This window comes from Apis cerana, linkage group LG1, assembly GCF_029169275.1.
Source record: "Apis cerana isolate GH-2021 linkage group LG1, AcerK_1.0, whole genome shotgun sequence".
In the NCBI taxonomy this organism is placed as follows: domain Eukaryota; kingdom Metazoa; phylum Arthropoda; class Insecta; order Hymenoptera; family Apidae; genus Apis; species Apis cerana.
This window is the reverse complement of record NC_083852.1, coordinates 20,074,903-20,095,822: the sequence shown is the minus strand read 5'-3', so window position 1 is coordinate 20,095,822 and position 20,920 is coordinate 20,074,903. Positions and strand designations below refer to the sequence as shown.

The window sequence follows — 20,920 nt, the reverse complement described above, 5'->3', positions numbered from 1 at the left end:
ATATATATTATCTTTTGATTTGCATTTTAAAAAATTATATTCATATTTTTTTTATGAAATGTAAATTTTAGGACTAAATGTTATATAATAAAATATAATAAAAATTTTTGCGCATGCGTCATGACACGAATCGAAATCATAATTGTACACTTTTATTCTTTACTTATATATATACGAATACGAGACGCGTGTAGAGTTAACCTCAAAAATTATATCTGCGACCACGTTTAGAAAGGTATGTTAATTTAATATTATAAAACTAAAAAAATACGTATATATTTTATATATGTTACTTTATAAAATAATTAATGAATATCAATAAAAATGTTAAGTCATATTAATTAAAATAGATGTAAAAAAAAAAACTAAATTTAAAACAATTTCAATTTTAATAGAATTATATTAATACACGTAAAATATTAAATTATATTAAATTATATGCAATCTATATCTATTGAACTTATTGTATTTCTTAAAGTTAACAATTTATTTATTATTTTAAACAAAAATTATTATTTTAAATTATTAATTTTTTTCTTTTATTCATTTAATTACATTTTTAATTTCTTTTTATTTCTTATTTACAGTAAATCTATATATTAAATAACGTAATAATGACTAAAACAAATATGGTTAAAAATATAAAAAAACGATCAGCAAGTGAGTTTGATGCAATTGAAAAAAAAACAGAAATATCAGGAAATTTTAATAAAAATCATAAGAAAAAGAAATTAGAAAATGGAATAGTACAAAATGGACAAACAAATCAACAAGTTAAAAAGGACATACCTAAAAAGTTCAAAAATGAAAAGAAAAAAGATTATGATTCAAAAGTTGTTCAAAGTTGTAATATGAAAGAAATAAATGAAAATAATCCACAAAAAAATAAAAAACAGATATCAAATAAAGAGAATAAATTAGAAATGTTAAAAAAGAGAGAAGAATATCGTAAAAAGCGTAAAGCAAATAGGCAAATGAAGCATGAAATAAATCGTAATTTATCTGTTGAGGAAATAAAAAAGAAAATTCAAATAATAGAAGCTCGACAAAATCTCACAAAAAGTGCTAGGAGAAAACTAGCAGCACTTAAAAAAAGATTAAGAATAGAAGAAGGAGTAGATAAACCTAAACAAATTATAAAAAAAGAGACGGAAAATATAAAAAGTGAAAAATCAATAGAATTTGTTAAAAAGAAACAACTACAAAGTACTGAACAGAAAAAAAAATTGCAAGAAAAATTAGAGATCAAGTCAAATGAGAATAAAAATAAAGATAAACAAACTAAGACATTAACATCTTTAAAACAAAAAAATGAAGATGATGATGATGATAGTGATGAAGATAAGGAAGAAATTGAAATGGATGATGATGAAAGTAATATAGAAGATGAGGAAGAGGATAATGATGAGGAAGATGAGGAAGATGAAGAAGATGAGGAAGAGGAAGAAGATGATGAGGATGATGAAGAGGATGATGATGATGATGATGACGATAACAATGATGATATAGAAGAAAAAGATGAAAAAAATGAGAATAATAAGCAACATGAAGATAATAAAATTAAAAAAAGTATACAAGGTTTAAAAGAAAAAGGAAAATCTATAAATACAGACGAAGAAAGTAAAAAGAAAAGATATGTTCTTTTTATAGGAAATTTACCATATAAGTAAGAACATTAAATATTAAATAAATCCTTTATATATATTACATATAAGGATTTATATATATTATATATATTATATATATTATATATACATAATATAATATATATTAAATCATACACACACACACACACACACACATCTATATGTAGTATATTTTGTATATTTTTATATTTTTATATTTTTATATTTTAGTATTACTAATGAGGAACTTAAAAAACATTTTTTGACTAAAGTCAATCAAATAGTTGATATTAGAATACCTAAGAAAGATGCAAACACAGCACGTGGATTTGCTTACATCGAACTGGCCAATAATACAGATTATGAGGTATGTTTATATTATAATTTATTTTGATTATTAGAATCAATCATCTCTATATATATAATTACATATTATTATACTTATTTATTAACAGAAAGCACTTTCACTCAATCATTCATTTATTAATGGGAGAAGAATAAATGTGCAATATTCTGGAAACAACAAAAAAGTAGGTGTTGTTAAAAATTTTAAATTGCATGCTCTACAAAAGGCAGGAAAATTAGCAGGTGGAAATAACAGAAACATTCAAAAACATGCTGGAAATAAAGGAAAGCAAAATATGCGAATGACAAAAACATAATCAATAGAATTAATTTGAAATAAATATTTAAATTTTAACTTCATTATTTTCCTATTTTGACATTTAGAATTAAGCTTTTTTATGTAATCAAGATTTATTCTTAATTGTAAACATTCACATGTTGGATAATATAGATAAAAAATTTATCTACTAGAAGTTGTACAGTTTATTTATATTATTAACCTAACATGTATATGAAATCTTCATTTATTGGATACATGTTTATTAGAACAAAAGTTTTAAACTTCACATGTTTACGTAACAATATGTTGTTATAAAATTTATATGCAGTTCATAGATAAAAAAAATGTCACATTATAACAATTTTAATATTATATACTAAAACTGAAGAATTGTCTTAATTTATATTAAGGGAGGTTAGAAAAAAATTTTGATAATTTAGTATTCATACAAAATATGTCTAAATCAAAAATAATAAATAAAATAATACAAGATGAAGTGAATAATTCTTTAGATTTTGAAGCGACGATTCCATGGACAAAAGAATTAACAGAGGTACTTAATTCTTAAATTGTTGTAATACGTATTTTATAATTGAATTATATTTGTGAAATATACGGAAAAGAATGATATTTTTAATATGTCCTAGGAGAATTTACCTGATCATATTATCTTTCCAAAAGAATTAAATCTATTTTTGAGGAATCGAATTCAGGTAATCGAAATAAATTCTATTTATGAAATTATAATTATTTTTTAAAATAATAATTATTAATATTTATTAATTATTAATAATATTAATAATACTTTGAATATATAGAATAATTTCATTCAATTTCATTATAAAATTTCATATAAATCCTATATAAAATTAAATTAAATAATTTTTATTAAATATAAATAAATATAATAGGATTTAATTACTGAAAATGGTTGTTTGCGACGAGCACTTGAAGAAATGGAAGAAAAAGTACGAAAAAAAGGAATCACAGAAAATGGACAATCAATAATTTTAGGAAAACCAAATGAAATAGCAACTGCGAAGATTATTGAGCTTAGCAAAAGATGTAGAGAACAGACCGCAGAAATTGAAGTTCTTAAGTCTAAATGTAAAAATCTTGAAATTCATTTAATTAATAAAGAAACAGAATTAGAAAATGAGCGACATGAAAGAAGATATTTCAAAACTGATGACTCCTCTCAGCAGAGTGAGTTATATTAAAAATTTTTCAATTGCATACAACATTTTTACACTATTATTTTCCTTTATCATTATTTCATCATGATCGAGATACAGGATGGTATCCTTGACAAAGGTACCAAAAATAATTTGCCGAGGGAAAATGAGGACCGAATGAAACATTTACTCGAAAAATTACAACTAACTCAAACGAAACTATATGAATCTAAAAATAACTGCATCAGTCTTAAACAAGAGATTAATAAATTGAATAAGGTATTTTATTTAAATATCTTATTAGAAATTGTATGGGAAAAAATAAAGATACTTTTAAAATTGCAAATGTAGTTATTATATAGCGAAATTGGTGAAAATGTGAATTTGAATAATTTATCGAATCAATCCGGATGGCGTGGAAGAGCTGAACAGATTCATCTATTACATCAAAAAATAACTGAATTGCAATCAAAATTATCGGAATATGAAGGAACGCAAAAAACATCTATTGGTATTAAAATAAAATTTCTAAATTTTAGATTTCTATTGATAAAATTTATATTTTTTCTTAGTATCCGTAGAACGAAAAAATTTTGAGAATCTTCGAAATGTTGAAAAAGAAAGACGGCGTCAAATTGAAGATTCAGTAAAGCAACTTCGACAAACAGAAGTCATTGTTGAAGAATATAAAAGAAAATTAGAAGCTTCAAAAGCAAGAATAAAAGTATTAGAGCATGAATTAAATATTACAAAAGGAAACATTGCTATATTAAATGAAAAAAGATCTCACGATATTCATTTAATTGAGACACTCAACGTAAGTATTCGATGATATTGAATTATTCGTTTCTTTTATATTTAATGAATTTTGTAGAATCGGCTTAAAACTACCGAAATAAAACATGAAGAACGCGAGACAGATACAAGAAACAGATCAGAGAAGATTGAACGTGAGTACACGAATTTGAAAAATGATTTACAGTCAGCACAACTTCAAATTGATCGGTTGCGTAAAAAATTAGAAGAACGAGAAATCGAAATAGATAAATTGAGGTTTTCTAATTTTTCTATTTTTAGAAAAAATAAAAAATATAAACAGATTTTTATAAAAATGTATTATTAATTTTAGGAATGGAACGATCCCCAATATATGGGAGATTAAATCTCAAAAAATTACGCAACCGGAAATATTTTTAAATAATTTTAACAATAATACCTCTCCTCATACCGTTCGAAGTACATGCGAACCTAACGAGTATGTAACTTTAGCTCTTGCCGCTGAGGCTGAAAGAGAGAGATTGCTGGAATTAATAACAATACTTAATAGACGACTAGATAAAGAAAGAAATGATGCTGATATTCTTTCTGTGAGTCTTCTACAATATTATTTGTATTCTTATCTCTTGATTGAATTTCTAATCAAATGAATTATATGTAGAATATCTTACGTAATGAAAAATACAAATCGGCAAAATTAGAGTTAAAAATTCGAAAATTAGAGACAGAAAAAATAGGAATTGTTAAGATTGATACTGGATATAGGACAAAATTACCAAAATTATCAAAAACTAATGATAAATTAATGGATATAGAGCAAATGCGGCTTAAGTAAGCAACAGAAGACATGTAAATATAAATTATCTAAAATACTTAAACTTTATCTAATAATTTTTGATAAATTTTAAATAGAATGGAATTATTGCAAGAAGAATGTCTCGCGTTGAAAGCTAGATTAGATGCTGTGCAAAAAGACAAAGTTGCCGATCTTGCAACTTATAAACAAATGTTTGAGGAAGTCAGAAAAATTTTTTATGAAGCCTACAGGTATTTATGAATAATGAATCAAAAAACAAAAATTATTAAAAGAATTATTATACAAATTTTTTTTTTAGGAACAAATCATCAGTTCCCATTGGCAGTCGTTCAACCATTACAGTTTAATTAAAATCAAAAACTTTTTTGAACGATGCGTTTATTCTAAAATAAAATACATTCTATACTTTAATTAAACGATGAAAAATTTATCATGGTGAAATAAAACATGATATTATTAGTAAATCATGAATTGATCAGCGATGGCTATTGTTAGTTCCTTCCGATCGGAATTGTGTAAGAACTACAAAATCGTGTACGATGATGTAACTAGGACACGAGATAAGGTGCAACGCACCACGTAAACGCGCGTGACATCGTCAAAGCAACGGTTCCGTTTCTGTCTTTTATTATTTTTTTCTTTTCCTTTTTATAGAACCTGTGTTTACTCTGAACTATAGCATTAACTATTGCTATTGATATCGTTCGTCAGTTTTACATCCATGGATTTATAATTATTTTTTTTCAAAAATTTTAAAAAATGAATTGATGATCAAGTATAGCTTTTTTTATTTTTTTTATTTTTTATCTTCTTTCTTTTCTATAAAAAAGAGAACTTTAGAATTGAATACTATTTCATCAATTATATTTCATACGAAACTTATATTCTTAAATACAACTTAAAACTAGAGCTTTAAAACCTTGATGAATTAGATTTTCTGATGAAATTCGTACTATTTTATATTATTCTTTAAGTAATTGCTTAAGTAAATGTGTTAATTGTATTGTCTTGAGTATAGAAATATCTTTCATAAGAAAATTCAGCTCAGAGCGTTCCAATCGGTGGTAAGCTCAAGCATACAGGTGCGAGCTTACAGGTGTTGGCGCTTCTACCTGATAAGAAGCATATCCGTGACGTCAGATCAGCACAGGTAGAGTATATGAGTCGAACCGGAGAGACATCCACGTCACTCGTTCTTGAACCTCTTCGTTCGTTTGTTCTGCAAAGAGTTGTTCGTCAGTTATTAACTTTCTCGTTAGTTCGTTGCGCGCCCCTTTCACTGTCTCTGACTTCACTATCCCTGATTATTTTTTTCATACAATAACGTGAATCGAGAAGAAGCTTTAAGCGGAATGTATGTTCATCCGGAAGTCTAGCGTGATCAGTTATGATTTTGGAACCAGAGGTACCTATTAGGTAAGTCGTTAAGTTGTTACGAACTTTATCTTCATGTAAATCAATTTAGTGTTTCTTTTATTGTTATAACAAAAATCGTAAAAGTAGAAATTAGTGAATATATTTGAAAGCTGTTCATATAGAAAATTTAGAAAAGAAAAAAATCTTGTTTCGTTGAAGGCGTTCATATCCATTGCCGCTGAAGTTCCTGCGACCTCAAGTATTTACAGCTGGAATTCTTCGTGCCGAGGTCTTTTCATGTGTAAATTCCAGAGATATTGCTAGTAGAGAATACACGACGTTGGTTTCACGCTTGAAATAATGATTATGTAACATATGGGCATTGGTAATGAAACATTTTACAACGACCCCGATAACGTTGTTGAATTTTTCAGGTATTTAAGATATTCGTTCCGTGACATTGTCTTTAGAACAAATTTTTGATAAACAAAAACATCGCATATTAGGAAATCTCAATTATTGTTTATAAATTTATCTTATTTTTATCTTAATGGTACTATTTTCATAAAATATTATATATAATATAAAAAATATATAGAATTAAATGAATTAAATGGATTTATCCAATTAATTATGGAATAATATTAATTGATGATTATGTCAGAACATTAATATTGGTAATATTGGTAATATTATTACAATTATAATAATGATAACGAAATTAAATGTATATTACATTTATTTGGAAGATTACAATATTAGGAAGAAAAATTTCGGAATCATATATTTTTTAAATATTCAATTTTTATAAATAAAATAATAATAAATAAAATATTTTACATGTTGGTTTGTTAATAAAACTATGCTTTTTTACAAATAGACATGCAATTAAGAAGATAACGTGAAACTCATTAAAGTTGGTAAATAGGCTACGAAGCATAGGGGATCAGTATATATGATTCGACTTTATTCTTTTTTATCTTTTTAAGAATACTTTTTTTTAGGATTGAATTAATATTTTACATTTTTTTCATTATTGTATTTAATTTATAGATTGCTTGAATACTATATAAAAAAATTCTAGGATTTTTGGTAATACCTGTACGAGTCAACTCGTTATCGCTTTTATCGCGTTGTCTACTGATAACATGTAATCGGTGGCTTCTCTCAAAGGTGATATTCGATATTTGTCGTCAGATTTAATAAACGTATGTTTTTATTGATTCTTTGGGTAATAGAAGAATATTTAAAAAAAAAAAAGAATATGATATTTGTAAGTAATTATTGAAGATGCTCGTTTCATTATATAATTTCATCTAGTTTTCTTTTGTATAAGGAAAAATAACGAAAAAAAACAAATTTCGTTATGATATTATACTTATTTATAACTTATAATATAATTAAAAGATTTTTATTATTTTGCAGCTAAAGTCTAATATATTCTTATATTATTATTTTTTAAATTATTGATTATAATTAAAATATTATAAAATTATTTAACGTTTATTGATTTTCAAATTTGTTTTGATGATTACAACTTTGATTTTAATATTTATATACGTAATATTAAAAAAATATATATTTATAATATTTATAATATTTAATTATTATAAAAAATATATATTTACAATATAAATATAATATAATTATAATATATATTATAATAATTAATATATAATATAATTAAAATACTTCAGTTTATATTTATTTAAGCAATTGCTTAGAATTAAAAAGATACCATTTGAATAAATAAAATAAAATACTATAATCTATTTTGATTCTGTCTTAAATTTTTCATTTTTATTTATTTTATTCTATTTAGAAATTATTATTTGGATTTTAATAAGACATGTAATTACAAACATAATTATCTATTATTACTACAGTATTAATAATCTAGAATAATTTAAATCATATTATAATCTTATATATTTTCAATTTTTTTCTGATATTTAAGCATTTGTTAGCTCTTTTTAAATTCTTTAAATTAAAGAATATTTTAAAATAATTATAAAATAATTATAAATTTCCACTAAGTGATATCTGATAACAATTATCAGTACAATGAATTATTTAAACTTATCTCGGATTGATAGAATTATCGATCAATTCAAAGTTTGACTCTTCGTATCATATGTTTTGACATTAAAATTTATTACTAAGTTATATCGTAATCTTTAAACTGCATAATCGTTCGATTAAATCTTGATTTGCAGTTTAATGTATTTCTAGGCTACATTTGAACATATGCATCAGAATGAAGAAGAAAAGGAAGTGTTAACAACTTATGGCACGAGCTAACGCACAGAGGTTATGTTTACCGCGCAATCAGGTGGCAACGCTAAAGAGGAAGAAGTTGCTCGCACCTCCCTGATAACAAGCAAAGCTACTATACTCATATTATATTCCATCACGGCGATACTTTCTATCTCTTAGCATTTTCTTTTGCATATCCGGATCTCTTCTGTTAACATTTAATAAAATATAAGTAGTTATATAAATCAAATTTCTTTTATATGTAATTAAAGTAATATTCTAAAATTTTATGATATTTTAACAAGATATTTATCTATGATTCATTTTTTGAAATTCATTATGCAATTTATTTGTTACAATGTTATGTATATTAAATGTAAATGTTTATAAAATTTAAAGTTTTTAGGATATTAAATGCAACAAGGCAAAACTTCAAATGAAGAACAACGACGAAAGGCGCGCGCTATAAAGAGAGCTATCCATCGACAGTATGGTTATAATAGACACTGTCATGGAGTTGCTCTCTTTGTAGACACTGCTACGTTCAACGATTATCGACAATAAAAATAGAAATTTAAAATTATGGAAATTCATTAATTTATTGAATTATTATTTTATTATCAATGTTATAAATGAAATTATTTTTTTTATATAAAAGTATGAAATTTTTTTGATTATCTTTCGTAATAAATAGAATTTAATATTTTTGTTGCTAAAAACAATATGTTATACATATTATACATATAACAACATTTTTAATTACCTTTCATTTTCCTTATATATATTTGTTTTTTTTCATAAACTAAAGTAATTTTAAGTTTTTAAAAATTTTTATATTGTGAGATTCACATATTAACACATATTATTTAATTAAAAAATCAATGCTATATTATTATTTTTTATTTTATAGTTAGTTATATTTTTTTTATTTTTTATTTTTTAATTTATCCCGTTTTTTTAAGTTTCTAATGTTTTAAACACAATTCAAATAATTTTATTAATTTTTAATATATAAATCCATGATAACAAATCATATACAATTAAAAAATTTTTTCATTGCTATGTGGGATCTATAAAACATATAACAGGCACCAGACAGCAAACATAAGATGTTAAATCTGTGATATATTAACTGTGATATCGTATAAGCTAATACAAAAAGACATTTGCGTTTCGAAAATTATAATGTGATATCATAAATAATTTTATTTGAATATTGTGATAAATGATATTATGAATGTATAGTTTACATAATAAGAAAAAAAATAATTCCGAAAAAATTATAAATATTTGCTTATTTACATAATTATCTTTTTAAATTATCATTTTTTGAAATTAAATATATATATGTATGACAATATAAAAATAAATAAATATAAATATAACATATTTACATAAAATATAAATGAAGTATATATATATATATAAAATGGAAAAACAAATTTATATATAGAAATATATACAAAATATACATATGTTATAGATATAAATACAAAAATAAATTATAAAGAATCTATAATTTTTTTTTTTAATCAGCATTATCGTTTCTTTAAAAAATGTTCAAATTTGTGATATATTGTTATCGACAATAAATTGAACTTATTAATGGTCTTTGATTAGTGGCACCATCTTTTCAATATATGGAAGTTTTTTATATTATCGACAATAAAATAAATTATTTGTTAAAAAAATTAAATTAAATAAATAATTTTTATTTTTAAACTATATAATAAATATAATAAATAATGATTTCTCTATACATAATCACAAATAACATATAGATCTGATATTTAACGGGAATTGGCGTTTTATGATTTGAAATATCGATCGCGTTAAAAGTTGTTTGATATGCTTTCTATGATTGAAAATGATGATATTGAATTATCTTGAATTCAATCACAAAAATTAATAAAGTCAACACAATTTAAAAATCTTTTGTATAGCATAGCATCTTTCCCTAATACTTTCTAAGACTATCTATATAGTTACTTACATTATGTGTCACTGTCAGCCATTTTGTCCCGCGTGCTGACAATTTTGTAGTGATTGCATATGAAGTTAATACAATATAAAATTAATATAAAATTAATATATATTTTTAAATCATAATCATTTATGATATAACTTTTAATAGCATGAATATCTAAAGTTAAAATTAATATTTTTAGATTCTAATTATCAAATAATATCATGGATATTATTATAATATAGATAAAAAATTTTTAATCATTTAAAATGAATTCCATTTTATTTTGTATTTTTACATGTTCCATTTTTTTTGTTAATATACAATGACTAATATAATATAATTTGATAAATCAAATTAATAGTATAGGTTTTTCTCTAGGAATACAATAGTAAATTGGAATCTAATATTATTACCAATCTTATTAAAAATAAATTAATTATATTTTTCTTTTTTTGATATTTGATAGCAAATATAATTATACAATATTTGATATAATGAAATTATAATTAGTTTTTAATTTAAAAAATTAAAGATATTCAAGATATGATATTTAGAAAACCTAATTTATAAATGACTATATTGCGTATATGATTGCTTTGCATACCATATTATATATATATATACTATGTAACACATGAAGTTGGCACAAAATGGATGCTGCTTGCAAATATATCAGTTTCAATTAAACATCGATTTACAAAATGGGAAATCAATTAGTCGGTATTGCGCCTAGTCAAATATTTCCAGTAGAACATTATTTGACGGATCATAGTGATTTATTATTCGACGTAAAGTAAGTATTTTGATCTAATATGAATAATTATAAAAATGATAAAGTCAACACATTTTTCAATTTTCATCAATCTATATCTGATAACATATTTAATATGAATTAAAATATTTTGATAAGATCTTTTTAATAAAAAAAAAATCATATTATGATATATTTCATACAAATCAAAATTACATTATATGTAATATGTATAAAGAATAATTGTGTATTTTTGTTTTCTTATGATTATTTGTATATATAGCTTAGGAAGTACTAGATTTTTTAAAGTGGCTCGTGCCAGAAGTCAAGAAGGTCTTATAGTAATTAAAGTTTTTGCTATTCATGATCCAACACTTCCATTATCTACTTATAAAGAAAAACTCGAAGAAATTAGATCTAAATTAGCATCTGCTGTAAATTGTCTACCTTTTCAAAGAATGATTGTAAGTATATGATATATTATAATATTTATGTTATGTAAATTATAATAATTTTTATTATTTATAATTTTAAATAATTATGTTTATATAAGCTCACAGAAAAATCAGGATCAATAATGAGAGAATATGTGAAATATTCTCTTTATGATAGAATTAGTACCAGACCATTTTTAACAAGTATAGAAAAAAAGTGGATCACCTTTCAAATTTTATATGCTTTACATCAAGCTCATAAGGTAAACTAATATTTAAAAGTTTTGAAATTAATCAAATTAATTTCAGATATTATGAAATAATTCTTAATTGATTAAATATATTAAAATTTTTTATTAAATAATGAATATAAATACAATCCTGTGAATATAAATGTAATTCCTTTATAAAATATACAATTTAAAATATTTTTTTTACTTTACTATAGTTTGGAGTTTGCCATGGTGATATCAAACTAGAAAACATTATGATAACTAGTTGGAACTGGATTTTACTCACAGATTTTGCAAGTTTTAAACCAACTTATTTACCTGAAGATAATCCTGCAGATTTTTCATATTTTTTTGATACTTCTAGGAGAAGGTACATGTACAAACAATATTTTTTTTGATAATTATTATCTTTAATTTATTGTGATAAATTATAATTCAATTATTATTTCAGAACATGTTATATAGCTCCAGAACGATTTGTGAAAACACTATCTTCAGAGTTAAATAATACATTATTATTATCAGAACAAGAATTAAAGACAGGTGATTTACATCCAATGATGGATATTTTTTCTGCAGGCTGTGCATTAACAGAATTATATAATGAAGGACATTCACCATTTGATTTTTCTCAATTATTAGGTATGTATAGATTGTATAAAATATATATAATGTTATTATATTATATTAAAAAATTGTGTTATTATGATATATCAAGCATATAGAAACAATGAATATTCAGTGAGTAAGCATTTGGACACAATAGAAGATCCTGGAATACGCGAACTCCTTGCATCTATGCTAGAAAGAAATCCAGCAAATAGAAAAAGTGCTGAAATTTACCTAGCTCAAGCTCGTGGAACAGTATTTCCAGAATATTTTTATTTATTTCTGCAACCATATATGCTTATTTTCTCTGCTGCCCCAATTTTATCTCCTGATGAAAAAATAAATAGACTTAAAAAAGATATTAGTAATATTATTAATATTTTAAAAGCAGAAGAAAATAAAAAAGTAAAAGCTGATGTAAGAAATATGGAGGTTAAAATTGATCAATTTGAAAAAAATATAGAATCAACTAAAAATGATTCTGGTCACAGTGAAGATAATACTATTGTAGAAGTTGATAGTGATCAAAGTTTTGACAAAACTGATATGAATCAAATTGATTCAAAAACTGTTTCAATAGAAGATTCTAAATGTGAAAATCAAAGAGATCAGCGATCAGAAGTTAAATTAATTGAAAATCAAAATCAAAAAATGGATTTAAAAAATGAGAAGAAAATTTTATCTTCGGAATCTGTTGAAGGATTAGTTATTATTACTCAACTTGTTACTTCATGTATAAGAGGTTTGCATCATTCTCAATCTAAATTACAAAGTTTAGAAATATTACTTGAACTTGCTGAAAACACATCAGATGAAACAATATTGGATAGAATCTTGCCTTATATTGTAAGTATTTTATAAGTATTATATTAAATTAATAATTTCAATATTAATAACAAAAAAATTTATCTAATGTTCATCATATGTAGTTTCATTTAGTTCATGATCCTGCTCCAAGAGTACGAGTATCAGCTATACATACTTTGACAAAATGTTTGCATCTTGTGAAATCAATTCCACCATCAGATGTTAACATTTTCCCAGAATACATTTTACCTGGTTTAGCACATATCACACAAGATGAAGCTGTAATTGTCAGAACTGCTTATGCAGAAAATATTGCACATTTAGCACATATTGCATTAAGGTATTTAGAGAATGCTCATTTATCTAACTTAGGTAATAAAGAAGGTCCAAAACCAAGTTATGATAGTGAACTTCAAACTTTGCACGAAATGGTAATTAATTAATTTTTTATTATAATATTTATATATATATAATATTATTCTTTACTTTATTAATACTTATCAATTACTTATTAATATTTTATATTAAAATATATAATATTATTAGGTGCAACAATCTGTATCCATGTTATTAACAGATCCTCAGAATTTGGTAAAACAAACATTAATAGAAAGTGGAATTAATAAATTATGTGTATTTTTTGGAAAACAAAAGGCCAATGATATTCTACTTAGCCATATTATTACTTTTTTAAATGATAAAGAAGATAAAGAGTTAAGAGGTTCTTTTTTTGAATGTATTGTTGGTGTAGCTGCTTATGTTGGTTGGCATAGTAGTCCTATTTTAATGCCTCTTCTTCAGCAAGGACTAGCAGATCCTGAAGAATTTGTAACAACAAAAGCTATTAATGCAATGGCAACTCTTACAGAATTAGGCCTTTTACATAAATCTGCTCTTTATCAACTTTTGTATGAAACTATGGTTTTTTTAGTAAGTTAAAATTTAATAATATTGATTAGAAATAGCACACTAATGATTTTGATTTTGATATTATAATTTAATTGCGAAATTCAAATAATAACTATTTTTTTTTATTTTGAAAACTGTAAGAAATTACTAATTAAGTTTTAAAGAAAAATTATTCAGAATAATGTCTTTGATAACATATATATCAAAGAAATAATGTATCAGAGTAATATAAAAAATAATATCAGTAATATAAGAATTAAAGTCATTAGCATTAATTACTAAGAATTATAATTGTTAATATATAAAATATTACATTTAAAATATTTAAAATATTTAAAATAATTCATAGGTACATCCAAACTTATGGATAAGACATGCAACTGTTGGGTTTATATCTGCAGCAGCACGAACACTTAATTTAGTAGATGTTCAATGCAAAGTTCAATCAATGATACAATCATATTTAAAACATCCATTAATTCAAATAGAAAAAGAAATTCTGTTATTGGAGGCTTTAGTACCTCCTATACCAAGAATTGTTTATGACTCTGTTGTAAAATATAATGATATAGAAGAATTATTTCAAAGTCTTGAACAGAGACAAGTTGCACGAACAAAAACATTGCCAGGAATGGTTCCACAATATAGTGAAACAAATAATTCATTACGAAATGTAAATTGTAAATTTTATTCATAAGCATATTTTACTTTTTTCGAGAAATTTAAACAAAGTTTTTAGCTTTTCAGACGTTTAAGTTCAGAATCAATGACTGAAATTGTTGAAGATCAATTAATAACAATGAAACCACATTTAATGAAAATTAATAAGTATCGAAATTCAGTGGATGCGAAGTTAAGTACAACTAAATCAATGGAAGGAAAGTTAGAATTAAATACTATGAAAGATAAAATAAGACATCATATAATAATATTATATCCCGATACAAAATCCGATTTAGGACTTCCACCATTTAAACGATTAGATCGTAGAACATCAGATAGTGTTGGCACATATGCAACAATGAATCAAGAATGGCGTACAATGTTTGCAGCTCAAGATAATATTCAAGTAATTAAAAATATATGAGTTATGTTCATTAAATTTTTATAAAATTATAATTAATTTTTTTATAATATAGCATACTGTTAAAATGTCAGATATGACGGGAAGTAATGGAAGTCCTAGTCAAAGTTTACATGGAGGAGATATTCATTTATCACCACAACATAGTTTGTCTGATATGAATAGCATAAATGATCATTCTCTTCATGAACGTTCATATATTCAATGTATGTGTTTTAAAAATATTTTAGATATTAAATATACAAATTTTAGATAAATTTTAGATATTGCATATACAAAAATTTTTATGTAATTTTGTAGATAGATGTGCACCTTGTAGATTGGAAGTAAGACAATTGACATATAGAAAGCAAGAACAACATGCTGCTGCATTAAGAGCACAACATTGGGCTGATAATATTGCATGGCAAGCTGGTAATTAATATATATTTTTTATAACATATATTGATATATATATTTTACATTTAATATTGATATAATAAATGTTTTTAATTAAAAAAGGTTCAAGATTATTACCAAATGGATGGAGACCTCGAGGAGTACCAGTTGCACATCTTCATGAACATAGAGCTGCAGTAAATAGATTAGTTTCTATACCAGATACTAGTTTATTTGCTAGTAGTTCTGCAGATGGATGCATAAAAATATGGGATGCAAGTAAAATGGAAGGTCGAAACATTGCTAATCGCTCTAGGTAGATTTTTTATATAATATACTATATATTCCATATGTTTTTGTATATATTTTCAATATATAATATCTTTATATTATTTTTTTTAATTTCATTAGACAAACTTATATGCATAGAGGTGGTCCTTTGGTTGGTTTAGCTATATGTGATCAAGGACAATCATTAGCAAGTTCTGCTAGTCAATCAGGAACAGTATTTGTTTTACGAATCGAATCAAATTCTAGTAAAATGAGTGTCATTGGTACCAGACAATTAGATCTTCAAGTAATGAATTGCATAAATTATATTAAAATATAATTTATTTTTTAATATTGATAAATTAATATAATTCTGGGTTATTACATTTAGGAAGAAGGATGTGCAGTTGATTTACAATATTTAGATTCGGGTTCACAATCTGTTCTTGTATATGCATCATTATATGGTGCATTAGTAGGATGGGATTTAAGATGTCCTGGTACAACGTGGCGTTTAGAGAATGATTTGAAACACGGAGTAATTACTTCATTTTGCGTAAATAATTATCAACAGTGGTTAACTCTTGGTACTAGTTCCGGAGTCCATACGTGCTGGGACTTACGATTTCAATTACCAATAACTAGTATTAAACATCCTACAAGTAAATTTACAATCATTTTAAATTCATATAAAATAACAAATCAAATAATTTTTAAAGTTTTTTTTATAAAATATTTTCAATTTTAGGTGCAAGAGTAAGAAAAGTAATTACTCATCCTACTGAACATTCATGGATTATTTCAGCTGTGCAAGGAAACAACGAAATTTCAATGTGGAATCTTGAAACTGATTTTCGACAAATGGTACTTTGGGCATCGAGTGCACCTCCTCTTAGTCACTCACAAGGTGGTCATAGTGTATGTGCAATGTATTCTGGATGCATTGATCGTTCAGGTTTTTTATTAGCTGGTGGTACTGATATGAGATTACGTTTTTGGGATTTAAATGCGCCCAATGAATCATATGTTGCATTGCCTGCCGCTGTTGATGTTACTCCTCCAAATTCATTAGCATATGAGTTAGTATTCATAAAAAAATAATATAAAACAATAGTTTACATTATATATAATATAAAATTGAAAATTATTTAAAAAAATTTTTAATTTTACAGACAACGTTTAATTGATGGGACTAATGTAGTACAAGAAGTTTTAGCTGGAGGTGGTCCTATTCCATCATCTGGAGGAAATAATAGCATTAGAACGAGAAATTCTGAAGAAGGTGGTCAAGGTCCAGAAACTCCGCCATCTGGACATCATGATACAATTTCCGCGGTATCTATGTCAAATACTTGTATCCTGACTGGTAGTACAGATGGATTAATACAAGTTTGGAAATGATTGTTTTCTCTTTCATCATGTCACGTTCCAAGACTGTATGTAATGTACAAATTTTTCTAATATATATTTTTTCTGGAGAAAACAATCTAATCGAACATCAAGATTTTTATGATTGAACTCATGTGCTGCAGTAATTCTGTGATTTTTATTTGTACATAATATGTAATATATAGATGAATAGTAAATAAGATCATTTATAGTTGTAACTATTGTATACAATGCATTTCTTAGAGTATAAAATTTAAGTTACTTTAATAGAGTGATTTTTGGGTAATATAAATGATTTATTTTTCTACGTAAAAAAAAAAAAAAAAAAGAAAAAGATGAATGATGTATTATAATATATTAAGATCAATTAATATTTAGCTTTAAATAATATAATAGCAACGATTAATTAAGTGGACATAATACAAAGGAAAACGTATTATATTAATGTACAAAAGCATTATTAACAAATTTATCCCTTGATACATAATTTATACTGATAGATACATATGACTGCGTACTTTTATGTTATTGATTACATAGTAAACTTATATACTGACTGAAATACTCATAACCAGTGAATATCATTGTATATTCTCTGATATTGTTACAATAAATTCATATTTTTAACGCATATTTAAATAATTATTAAATAATTTAATTATTTAAGGACAAATTGGTACAGAAGGATAAGGTACTCGATCCGGAAAAGCATAAGGATCAGGATTTATCGTTCTACAAATTTCTTTCCATCTTTCTTCTCCTCTTTTTTCTTGTCGACGCTTTGATTGTTGATTTTTGTAACTTAATGGTTGATAAGTATAATCTTGTTTGCCAAAAAGAATTTCAAACCAAGGAGCTGCATAACCAGTGATGATAAACAATAAAAATAAAAACAAAATTTTCATTTTGCTAATTTCAATTTCTTCACTTTAAAAATTAATAAATATCTGAAAAAAACATAAATAAGTGAATATGCGAGCGAATACTTATTTATAGAAATACATAGATAACATTTATAAATTTTTATGCTATTAAGTTAAATGATAAATAATTACTTGTTATATATTTATATGATTGTCTTGTTTTTTTATTTTTAAACTTCACACTTTTTGAATAAATTGATTAAACTTTTTCTTTTAACTTTTATTTTATATTTGTTCAAATATAATCAAATGAAAATCTTTTATGCAAACATCTACAGTCATTTATATTTTTCTTTTTTTTCGATTTATGAAAGGATTTAAACTGGTAACTCGCGGTAACAAGTATACTTGCGCAATGAAATGATGCTGAATGCTTACTACTGTTTTATATATCAACTCTATCCTACTGATTGAAAAAAATATAATGATTAGATTTGTAAACACTTTTACAATTATCTTTAATTCTTTTATATTTTTCTGATTATGAAAACTAAAAATTGTGAAAGAGAATAATTAAATTAAATTCATATTAAAAAAAAAACATGAATTATATATATATATATATATATATATATATATATATGTATATATAAAATTAACATATAATATGTTTTTTATATTAAAAAATATATATGAAAATAAGTTTTTATTTTATAATATATTTTATGAAACGATAAAGAAGCATAGCGCAATATAACATTTTTCTGTTACATTGATTTTAAGAATGATCTTAGAAAGATATTTATTTATTATTTGATGAATTAAATAAATTTTGCATTCATGACACATAATCTTTTTGTATATTCTACATGCGTATAAAATCTATCACGATAGAACAAGAAATAACTATTTAATTATAGATATATTCATTTATTGGAATATCGATATACACCAATTGCATTCCAAATTTCTAATTAAAAATGTTTTATATTAAATTATTAGTGTAAAAAAAACATTAAACTTAATAAATTTTGTCTTTTTGTTCATTTATGTTATTTATTTGTTTCGATTTGATATTTGAATGCAATTATTTCATAGAGATATTATAAAATTATCATTGACCCATTTATGAAAATCAATTAAATTATATTACAGACTACATAATAATTTTAAGCTGATTATAAACTATGCTATATTTGAGGTCGTTATGTCAAGGTTATCATTTTTAATATAATACCGATATATAGATCTTTTTTCGTTAATATAAATTTATATAATAATTTCAATCTGTATTTAAGAAAAATAATAAATATTAAAAAGTTTTCAAAAAAAAATTTTTTAGTTATATAAAATCGAAATATATTTTGATTATAATTAAGGAAAGATTGCATATTATTTAAATATGCAGGAAAATATATACATGTAATCATTTTTATTAAGTTTGATTATGATTAGCCATTACTTGATCATGATTTTCTATTATCATAATATATTTTTTTCTAACCTATTGAATTATTAATATTTTTAATAGAAAAAGTATGTAAAGAAATTTAATAATTTTGCGTTAAAAAAATTTGCAAATGGTTTTTTCATCTTAAAATGTAATCAATTTTTGCAGTTATTGTTGATTTTTGAATTTAGATCGAGCGATAAACAAATATAGATCATATTAAATTAAATTCTTATTTTCACGTTATTTAATTTACTCATGCTTAATTATCACGCGAAAAATGAATGATGCATATATACAATACATTTTTCTTTTTTTCAGTAATTAGAATTTTATTTTTTCTAATAAATAAAAATTTTAAATAGATAAAGTGAAATAAGTGAATGAAATAATATATATTTTATGTATATTAGTCTATTACTATTCTTTGCGAAACACGTGTATAAGAATGAATACATAGCTTTGAATAAACAGCTTTTATATATAAGTTATTCCATGAAAAAACATGTGTGATTTATATAATCAATAATTTATATGTATGCGTTTCTTTTTATTAAATTATTTTTTATTTTATTTAAGATGAAAAATAAGTATTATTTTTTCAATTCAAATTTTTTAGCATAATTATCATAATTTAAAATGTGAATTTCTATAAATAGAAATTAATTTGAAATAATAATATTTATATAATCAATATAATTTATTGTGTAAATATAATTAAATTAATATTTAATTTCAAAATTTTAATGCAATAAAATATAAATATAATATACAGGGTATTTCAAAAATATTGAAACATCCATAAAGTGAAGATTCCTGAAAATATTCCATGTATTCCTAATAATAAATATCCCAAAAATAACTGGTTTATCAATAGAAATTTAGATAAAAAAAATAATTTATAGTTAAGAAAAGTGTAATAGTAAATTAATATTATTTCGAATATTGTATTACAAAATATTTAAATTTCCTATATCATAGTATCGTTAAACTTTTTAAATTTTGACATTAAAAGATTTAATATCATTAACTATTTTTTATAAATTAGAAAAATTATCGTATAAGATTATTTTTAATACTCTTAGAAATTTCAATAAATATTTCTCATTAAAATTTTATAAAGAATATGTAATGATGAAAAAC

General features: G+C 23.5%; 3 protein-coding genes and 2 long non-coding RNA genes across 8 annotated transcripts; 3 read left to right on the top strand and 2 right to left on the bottom strand.

The window, feature by feature from the left end:
- Window positions 1-14: 14 nt before the first annotated feature.
- On the top strand, window positions 15-2,440 carry LOC108004281 (glutamic acid-rich protein). Its single transcript, XM_017067053.3, has 4 exons — window positions 15-235; window positions 588-1,666; window positions 1,857-1,992; window positions 2,081-2,440. The coding sequence occupies exons 2-4, from the start codon at window positions 615-617 to the stop codon at window positions 2,285-2,287; spliced, it is 1,395 nt and encodes a 464-aa protein (XP_016922542.1). The 5' UTR covers window positions 15-235; window positions 588-614; the 3' UTR covers window positions 2,288-2,440.
- Window positions 586-11,176, bottom strand: LOC133667824 (uncharacterized). The gene is made up of 2 exons (XR_009833477.1): window positions 10,625-11,176; window positions 586-6,238 (listed from the first exon to the last, which is right to left on the bottom strand). It is a non-coding gene; the product is annotated as an uncharacterized LOC133667824 (long non-coding RNA).
- On the top strand, window positions 3,531-8,881 carry LOC108004282 (hyaluronan mediated motility receptor). 2 transcript variants are annotated; one of them, XM_062087451.1, is made up of 9 exons: window positions 3,531-3,704; window positions 3,777-3,936; window positions 3,998-4,242; window positions 4,300-4,478; window positions 4,555-4,792; window positions 4,864-5,033; window positions 5,115-6,435; window positions 6,595-6,809; window positions 8,608-8,881. In XM_062087451.1, exons 1-7 carry the CDS (start codon window positions 3,531-3,533, stop codon window positions 5,257-5,259), a joined length of 1,311 nt encoding a protein of 436 aa, XP_061943435.1. In that variant the 3' UTR covers window positions 5,260-6,435; window positions 6,595-6,809; window positions 8,608-8,881. The 2 variants fall into 2 exon arrangements, with proteins under 2 accessions (XP_061943435.1, XP_028525754.2); XM_028669953.2 differs by lacking the exon at window positions 8,608-8,881 and having other exon boundaries at window positions 5,115-5,249; window positions 5,318-6,435; window positions 6,595-7,214.
- Window positions 10,646-18,362, top strand: LOC108004280 (phosphoinositide 3-kinase regulatory subunit 4). Of its 3 annotated transcripts, XM_028669957.2 has the most exons (18): window positions 11,127-11,393; window positions 11,635-11,815; window positions 11,905-12,048; window positions 12,234-12,388; window positions 12,470-12,660; window positions 12,737-13,473; window positions 13,557-13,865; window positions 13,981-14,364; window positions 14,693-15,016; window positions 15,083-15,412; window positions 15,483-15,633; window positions 15,728-15,841; window positions 15,929-16,121; window positions 16,217-16,382; window positions 16,467-16,737; window positions 16,824-17,154; window positions 17,248-17,410; window positions 18,132-18,362. In XM_028669957.2, the coding sequence occupies exons 1-18, from the start codon at window positions 11,302-11,304 to the stop codon at window positions 18,333-18,335; spliced, it is 4,440 nt and encodes a 1,479-aa protein (XP_028525758.1). In that variant the 5' UTR covers window positions 11,127-11,301; the 3' UTR covers window positions 18,336-18,362. The 3 variants fall into 3 exon arrangements, with proteins under 3 accessions (XP_016922541.1, XP_061943434.1, XP_028525758.1); XM_017067052.3 differs by lacking the exon at window positions 18,132-18,362 and having other exon boundaries at window positions 10,646-11,393; window positions 17,248-18,097; XM_062087450.1 differs by lacking the exons at window positions 15,728-15,841; window positions 15,929-16,121; window positions 16,217-16,382; ... (2 more) ...; window positions 17,248-17,410; window positions 18,132-18,362 and having other exon boundaries at window positions 11,111-11,393; window positions 15,502-15,636.
- On the bottom strand, window positions 17,885-20,387 carry LOC114578313 (uncharacterized). The gene is made up of 2 exons (XR_003699184.2): window positions 18,520-20,387; window positions 17,885-18,411 (listed from the first exon to the last, which is right to left on the bottom strand). It is a non-coding gene; the product is annotated as an uncharacterized LOC114578313 (long non-coding RNA).
- Between the last annotated feature and the right edge of the window lie 533 nt (window positions 20,388-20,920).